General features: G+C 34.2%; 1 protein-coding gene across 2 annotated transcripts in view; it reads left to right on the plus strand.

Annotated features, from left to right (window-relative positions):
- VPS50 (VPS50 subunit of EARP/GARPII complex) overlaps positions 1-9183 on the plus strand; it is a 109048-nt gene that overhangs the window by 24946 nt on the left and 74919 nt on the right. For both annotated transcript variants that reach the window (XM_023724631.1, XM_023724632.1), the window contains exons 6-8: positions 641-683; positions 2048-2146; positions 4563-4703. In XM_023724631.1, the coding sequence (XP_023580399.1) occupies positions 641-683; positions 2048-2146; positions 4563-4703 (283 nt within the window). The remainder of the gene's footprint in view (positions 1-640; positions 684-2047; positions 2147-4562; positions 4704-9183) is intronic.

A 9183-nucleotide genomic window follows, 5' to 3' on the forward strand; every position in this document is an offset into this window, starting at 1 on the left:
TTTCTATTTGTTTGAGTTCTGTAGTTAATGTTTTGATTTTGTCCCTTTCTTCTTTTTTGATATGTGCATCTATTGCTATAGATTGTCCTCTGAAGACTGCCTTTGCTGTGGCCCAAAGGTTTTGGTATCGAAATAAATTTTTAACCATTTTGATACATAGTTAGGTTCATTTGTTTCATTTTATTTTTAGAAATTACTTTCTTTTAATCTTTTGGTTTCAATTTTTAATTATGAAAAACATTTCTGTTGTTGCAGTCAAAAATGTAAAACAGTGTACATTCAGAGAAGTGTATCTTCTGTCCTTATTACTGCTACTCCAGTCCTTCCCTCTCCCCAAAAGTAACCTTTTTTTTTTTGTTTTTACTAATTTTGGTTTGTTCTTTCAATTTCTTTTTGAAAATATAAGAAAATGTAATTTTATATGTATGTATGTATGTAGATAAAAATGTCTTTTAAATTCTGATAGACTCAGCACTATAGAAGTACTTCCAAATGGCTGCTGTAGAATCAGTAGTAAGACTTATTGCTCATACTGTCTATCTTTGAATTTATTGAATATTTATGTAGTTAGTATGTGTTTACTTAGCACTTAGTTGTCTATTTTAATGATATATACTTCTATCTCTGTCCTATTTAATAGTGAACTGAATTCAAAGCTGCAAGATACTTTAGAACAAATTGAGGTAAGAAGTGCCCCATCACAAGTTAAACGATTTTTTCTTTTTGGAGCTTTTTGAAAGGCATAAATGTACCTTATATTTTGGCTTTCATATTATTATTACCAGTGTTTTAGGTGTTTTTTATTTTGAATATCTCTTGATGGCGAAGTTAATGTTAATCTACTTGTAAACCTGATAATACTTTTGGAATTATAGGATCTGAAAACAGTATTTTATTTCCAGAAAATCCTGAAACTGCCAGTCATAGTTATGTCCTTATTATCTAAATTATAGCCAAAATACTTTCTATTATTAGTTTTCAGTTATCAGCTGGTTCTCCTTTTTAGTTTTGTGAGTTGATTTACTTAAGAAAAATTATTAACTGATAAAAGCCTTCCTAAATTCCTAAACCTCATAATAATATCTCACAGTTCATCAAAAATATAGAAACTAGAAAGGAAAAGGTAAGTCACTGTGAACAAGAAGCTTTGCTTTTCCTCTATGTATATATATATTCAGAGTTTGTCTCTTTGCTTGGCAGTCTTTGCAAAGCAGGGTTTTCATTTTAACAAATACAGCAAGAATAATTTAGTTTCTTCTGGAATTGTATTGTTTTCCTCATAAGAGGACTTATAAAAGTTAAAGCTGGACTTTCAGATGATCTTTTATGAAAATAGTTCTTGGTCATGGGTGCAACTATTTGCTAATTGTATAAAGATCCCATTTATTTGATAATCATAAAAACAGCTGCTTTAAAAATCTTATAAGTAAACAATCCTCTATATTTTTAATGAGGGCTTTCTATTGAAAGCCCATTTCTTCACTCTTAATATACAATATTATTCTATACTTACATAGAAAATCTTTATCTTAAAATGAAATTATTGAAATAGAAACTCATAATGTCAGTAGATTTAGTTACAGAAGTGTAAACCTTGAGGTATGTACTTTTAAGAGCAATTGAGTTTTTTTGAGAATTGCTTCCCAGTGATTACAGGATTGTTCTATTATTTCTCAGTAGTTCCATTAATTTTAAGATTTTAGCTCATGCTTCAGGGAACATAAAGTTAAGTTAAAAAAAAAAAAATCCTTAAAGAAAATACACTTATTATGTGTCCCTTGAGACTCTAGGTATAGGTTTTTAGAAACTGAAATATTGATAATATATCAGTAAGCTTGATTATAGTTTTTAATATATGATCATTATGTAATAAATGATCATTTATTTGTAAATTTACCTAAATTTGTTTTTGATTGCTAAATTCAGTGTGATACTAAATGTATTTAGATCTTAATTAAAAACGAGAAATTATTCTTGATATTTTCTTCTCATTGTCCTGGAAACATGATTCCTTAACCACTTCTTGTTTCCTCTTTTAATTACATAGGAACAACTGGATGTAGCACTTTCCAAAATCTGCAAGAATTTTGACATTAACCATTATACCAAGGTTCAACAAGCTTATCGACTTCTTGGAAAAACACAGGTTAGTTTTGAAAGGATGCTTGCTTTTTTCTTAATCAGAAATCTATTAATCTTTATGATTGCTTAAGTCTGAATATTACTAATGTGGTGCCCTTAGTGGATTTCATTTAATACAGTAAGTTTTTATGCTGTATTAACAGATGTAATTTAGTTGTTCCATGTGTATGTAGTGTGATTAAAACATTACAGAAGTTTGTTTTGAACTGTGTAGTGTTTGTCAAATTCATTATTTCTACAATTTTATGTAGGTTTTTTTTTTTTTTTAAAAAACGTATATTATAAAATAATTCAATGGGAGAAGACATATAGTCTCTTTTACCTCAGCTCTTGATCCTGGATCAGGAGTTCTTAATTTGGAGCTTCATGGGTTCCTAGATAGGCCAACATGACTCTCCAAATGGTATGTAAACTGTTGCACCTTGTGTACCTTTATCTGTAAAAACTAGTTCATTGCATTTATCAGGTTCTTAAAAGGGTTCTACTGTCCCCAAAATGTATATAATTGCTCTCATTATCCATGGCTTTACATACTCTAAACTGCTCAAGGCTTCCTTGAAAATCTTGAAGCATTTGCCATGGTTTGAAAGCTGATTGGGTCTTCTTTTGTACAAGTTTATATGTTTATCTATACAACATTTAGACATGATAGATATAAATGTTTCCTTCCTTTAAATGTTCCCCTCTGTACGAATAACTTCAAATTTAAGAATCAGTACAAAGCCAATTCCTATGAGGTGGAGGTAAAATATATCCCAAATTTCCACATTATCCAAGTTACTGTGCCACTCCATCTCTGATGCTGGCCACTCTCCCTCCCCTTAGCACTCTTGCCTCCCCGTTTGGGTTTGGCAGTTCACTGTAACTTTTCACAAAACTCGTGAACACTACTTACAGGAATAGGGTACAACTCAGGATCAGGATCAGGAAGCATGCAGGCAGAGTCTCCCTTCTTAGTGCTGGACAGCTCTCTCAGCTCCTCTTGACCATGCAGGGTTCCTCTCAGCCCCCTGGGGACAGGCTTCTCTTGGCCCTGCCACCTGTTACCGCCAGCTCTGCCACTGGGCCCCTTCTGGGCCTCTTGCTGTCTTCAGTGTTACAACCTTGACCATTTTACAGCTCTTTTAGGGGGTTCTTTGCTTCCTTTGTCTCTCTGCTTTGTCTCTGTTCTTTCTTCCTTTTGCTTCTCTTCCTGCTGCTTCCTGTTTGCAAAACCTCTATGGGGCTGGCCGCTTATATCTACAAATACTTCATAAATTTCAAGACATGGCCCTCTCACCAAGGCCACCAACTGACCAATCCCCTCTCAGTAGGCCACAGACACTTATTTGCATAGTAGGCTATAGACACTTCATTTACATGGTCTATAGTCACTTCATTTGCATAGTCTATTGACCAATCCCTGCAAGGTACGTACCAATCACAGGGTAGACTGCAGCCCAGCTCCAAAAAAAAAAAAAAAATCAAGTTGTACAGCTTACCTAGGAAATGTCAATCAACCTGGATAAAAGTAACAAACCCTGTGGGGTAGAAACTAGGGCAAATGTAATGCCCCAAGGCTTAGGGGAAAAATCTGTCAAGCTATTTTTCTAAAGAACTAAGGCAAATGCTGACATAAAGGAACTCATTTCACCATACCCTCCATTATCATTCTTTATTAATTTTCAGTTCTTAAATAATACGTAGGAAAAACTACAAGAAGGAAGACATTTGGCAATTTTGAGGGACATATTTAAAGACCTTTGAAAATGCCATTACCGTATTTTTATGCAAACAAATATAGGTGTGCGCTATTTGCATAAAAATACGGTATACTTCGAATTTTTTCTGTTAGATTCATTCTTTTATTCATTAAATATTTATTGAGATCTATTATGTGCATTGCTCTAGGTACCTGGATATAGACCCTCATGCATCTCACATTCTAGTGGAGGAGACAGACATTAAAGAAATAAATGAAAGTGATATTGGTAACAAATGCTATAAAAATATAAATCAGGATTAGAGGACAGAGTGATGTAAAGTACCGACTTATATGGGATTATCAAGAAAGGTTTCTTTGATCAGATGACCACTGAGAAGTGCCCTGCATGACGGAAAGGAATGAATATCTTATGCCAGAGGAGATCCTGAGGTGTGATTGTACATGACAGGATTGAGATAGATCTTGATGGGTACACAATCATAAATACAGAGCAGCAGAGCAGTGTTCATGATTCATACTTCAGCAGTATGATGTTTTGGTTAGTTGAAGGGTTATTTGCAAATAATCAACATTACAGTTATAATTCTGTGAATAGCAGTGATCTTTGTGCTGTAGCTATAGTTGGTAAAGATTTTTTCCTGTGTTTTTCCAGTCTGTTGACATCTACTTACATTAATAACATGAAATTACATTGTATGCTTTTTTTCCTCCACAGACAGCAATGGATCAACTTCATATGCACTTCACTCAAGCCATCCACAATACTGTGTTTCAAGTTGTGCTTGGTTATGTGGAACTATGTGCAGGAAACACAGATACAAAATTCCAAAAGCTGCAATATAAGGATCTCTGTACAGTATGTAGTAATTTAATTACTGGTCATATGTCTCTTTTTTAGTTTTTAAATTGATATTCCATTCTTCTTAGCACTTACCATTTGAAAATGCTATTAAAATAAAAGCAAATATGTTCGCCAAAAGTTTTTTTGTTCCATTGTATTCCTTTACTCATGCAGGAACTGGAGGACTCAGTCACACAGGTGACAGTAGTTGATGAGATGACACACAGTTGTGGAGGGCAGTTGCTTCTAAATTGACTCTACCCTTGAGTAGCTTTTCTTACCCTTTTGTTTCAGGTTCTTAATTCTCTTCTATGATTGCATTTTAGGGTGCTTTTAAGCAATGACTTTTGGTAGTTTTCTGCACAAACTTTCAATCATTCTTTTCATGTGTCTAAGTGCTGTCTATGTCAGCATCTGCAGCCAGTTTTTCCTTTTCTTAAAGGAACAGAAGCCTATAGGTAATTTAACACACAGGTGAGAAGTGGACAGTTTTGCAAGTAGGTCCTGCTGAGAGGGTGATGTAGAATGTGAGGAAAAGCCGAGGATGAACAACTGTGTGAATGGTGGTGTCATTTGCTTCTGTAGGGAAGACTGGTGAGGAGCAGGTTTGAGTGGGCAATCGTGAGTTTAACTTGTTTTGCAAATGTGTTAAGGTGCCTATTAAACATTCAAGTGAACTTGTTGAGCAGACGGTTGGATAAAAGAACCTGGAGAGATCAGAGCTGGATTTATAGATTTGGGATTCTACAGCATCTATTTGTATTTAAAGCCATAATACTGGATAGGATCATTTGGGGAAAGGGTGCAGACAGAAAAAGACACAAGAGTCCTTGGCCCTGGGACATTCAGGCATTGGGCAGGGGAGAAGAGACCAGTGGAAGATCCCAAGGAGCAGCCAGCTGGGTATGAGGAAAACCAGGAGATCGTGTAGTCACAGCAGACAGTGTTCCAAGAAGAAGGGAATGTTAACCTATTTTAAATGCTGCTGTGTCTGGTATTACAGAATGGGCCACTTGATTTGACAGTATGGAGGTCATTATTGACCTTGGTCTCTTTAATTCTAACCTAAGAATGTTCTATATCTCTCAGTAGAGAGACATTCTTGAGTTTTCTATAATATCAACTAAGGAAATTATATACATAGTCCTAGGAAGTAGATATCTGGATGTGAATATCTGTTCAGCATTTTAGCCTAATTGATACTAGTAAATCATTGAATGGCTTTGAGCTTAAGTAGTCATTCTCTATTGTAACTGTGTCTGGAAATCAGTATGAAATTAAGCTAATCTTCATTCTTTAATAAATTTATGTGCCAAAAGTGTAGCTTATTTGTCCAGTGGGAACTGGAGAAATATTCTTACTTGAGCTACAGCAAATACTTCAGGAAGGTAATGATTATGTATGATATATTAAAGATTAAGTTATTAACGACAATGGATGGTTGTTAACATAGCTAAGGAGTATCTTTTTAATCATGTTTTAATCATTTCATAAGTCATAAGGACCGTTTCTCAGATTTTGTGATTATTAATTTTAAATGTGATATAGTCACATAATTACATTTGTAGATTATCCAGTGTTAAGTACAACCATCATTTTGGTAAGTTTTAATGATTTTGAAATGTGTTCTTTATTTCTTTATTCATATATTTTCCTAGATTGATAGTATATATGTTTAAATTGTTGTTGTTGGGTGCCATCAATTCCAGCTCATAGCAACCCTATATGACAGAGTAGAACTGCTTGCTCCATAGAGTTTCCTGGGCTGTAATCTTTACGGGAGAAGATTGCCAGATATTTTTTCCCCACAGAGCGGCTGGTGGGTTTGAACCACTGACCTTTCGGTTAGCAGCTGAGCGCTTAACCATTGCGCTACCAGGGCTTCTAATTTATATATCCAAATAATCAATTTTATTTATTTTATTATTGTTGCTGCTATTTGATTTAAATGGTAAAGCAATTTTTTTTACAGGTTAGTGATTTTTCTGTTAAAGCAGAAAATAGTTTTTAATAATTTAACAAATTAGACTTTTGTCCTTCAGTCTTCTTTCTTCGGTTGTATCTGGTGTGTGTGTGTGTAGGCGTATTTATGCTCATGCTTCTCGAGAATGTCCTCTATGCATTTACATAATGCAAAGCTAAATACTTTACTTAGCTTATAAATTCTTAGGAACAAAAATTTGTGGTTAAGGTGTTTACCATATCATTTTTCTTCTGCATTTCTTTCGCTTTTTAAAAAGCTGACTATAAAAGTAGCCTATGAAATTGGTGTGTATATTAAAATGATCAAATAACAACTTATCCTTCCTGATTTTTTCTTGACTAAACACTTGTTAAAATTGCCTCAAGAAATTTCCGGTACGTTATAAAATTGTGCATATGTACATATTTCTTGTACATTATAAAATTGTACATGTGTGTTATACTAGGTCAGGTATACATAACTAAATGAAAAAAATGATTTATTGGTGTACTAGAGCTTAGTCAAAGGATGCATACACACACAGAGACATACAACAGCAAATGCATATTATTTATCCAGCAGAGTTGTACATTTTTGGTTTATATTCAAGCAGTGCTAAAAATTAGGTGAAATCGTTTTTATTTAAAGTGTTGAGAGTAGTAGCAAATGTTTGGAGCGGCTTAAGGGAGGAATTTCTTTTGAGGAAAGGCGTTAAAAGAATTAGATATGGTAGCTGTTTGAAAGAATAGATTTAGAGGAGTTGGTTAATGAAGTGATGAGTGTAATGCATTTTAAGGTGACATCCTTTTCCACTGTTGCGTTTTGGGTTCTCTATAGAATTAACTGCCTCTCTATCCTTTTTTGGAGCCCTGGTGGTGCAGTGGTTAAGAGCTGGACTGCTAACCAAAAGGTTGACTGTATGAATCCATCAGCTGCTCCTTGGAAACCCTGTGGGCAGTTCTGCTCTGTCCTATTGGTTTGCTCTGAGTCAGAATCGACTTGATGGCAATGGGATTTTTTGTTTTCTGTCCTTTTTCTGTTTTCTGACTTCTTAATCTGGTCTTTTATTTACGTGTCTTTATGTTACTCTCAGTCTTTACAGACTGAGACAAAATATAGATTATTTATATAAGTAGTTGTCTACATTGAGCAATAATTATGTAATTAATTTTATGCTTAATCTTAAAAGTATATTTTTAAATTATACAGCAAATACATGTTAATTGTAGGAAATGACAAATAAACAAAAAGAAGAAAATAATTATATATTAGCATGTCATGCAAAGCTGCTTTTTAATATACAGATAGGAAAATGGCCTTTAAATGTAGGATTATGCTATATGCATTATTTTATAACTTTTTTGCACTGGTTGTAACAGTTTTCCATTTCAGTAAATATGCTACCCACATAATCTTTAATGGCTTGCCAGTATTTCCCTGTAAAGGTTTCCTGTGGATTAATTAACCAGTTTCCTATTCTTGGATATTTATGTTATTTTTAGCTTTTGTCATTATAAAAAACACTGTAGTAAATAATCTTAAAGGTAAATCTTTGTGCACATCTTTAATTATTTATTTAGGATAAATCACAAGAAATGGTATTGCAGGTCAAAGGGTTGACATTTAAAGGCTTTTGGTTCATTTTTCCAAAATTCCCTCTAGAAAAGTGGTTTCCATTTATACTCCTTATCAGCAGTGTCTGCTTCTGTCTCTTCCCATGAACACATGAATGGTGATTATTTGTTATTTAAGAGCTTAATTTTCAGATACCAGAAGGTAGCATGTCAAGAATAATTTATGTTGTTTATCACTCACGCATATTTGGGATGTGAAAGCAATTAAACTGGGACATTTCATTGATTGCTGAGGTTAATTTGGTTGATTTGGTTGGATAGGCGAATATTTGGTTGAAGAGAGAAACTTTTTTTAATTAGAGGAATATTAATATTCACTTGAGGGCTCAGGTCATTTTTAGACTGCTCTAAGAACTCAGCTGGCAGCTAAGTAATACATACTTAGCATGTATTTATAATGTGTAGCAATTTTTTGTATATGAATTTGTATATTGCTTTCTAAATATTTAAGGTGAAATAAAAAATAGGTTGTAGTAATTTTTAAGATTAAAGCCTAATAATAAAAAATAGGTAAAGGAAAGTTTATTCTTTTTCCTTGCTGTTTACTCTCAGGATTGTCAAGGGTCTGAAATCTTACCCTACTTGCAAGCTAACAAGCTTTGTTACTGTTTAATGGATGCTGGTAGAAAATCCAAGACTCCTGGCTGAGGAACTGAAGACTTTATTGCTCAGGGCAAAAGCAGTGACCAGAGCTTCCTGTTTGCCCCAGTTCCTCCATGCCCTCCAAGGCCCACGGGGACAAACCGGAGGCCTAAATTAGTACGCACGTACAGTGAGTTGCCTTATAGGAGGGCACTGAGCTTGGGGGATTCACGCTTTTATAGTAATTGGAAGCAACCCTACGGTTTTGTCTGGGCGGAGACATTACCTCGTTTCAAGGTAGCTCACTGCAAATACA

This window comes from Trichechus manatus, unplaced genomic scaffold (genome assembly GCF_000243295.1).
Source record: "Trichechus manatus latirostris isolate Lorelei unplaced genomic scaffold, TriManLat1.0 scaffold00253, whole genome shotgun sequence".
Classification (NCBI taxonomy): domain Eukaryota; kingdom Metazoa; phylum Chordata; class Mammalia; order Sirenia; family Trichechidae; genus Trichechus; species Trichechus manatus.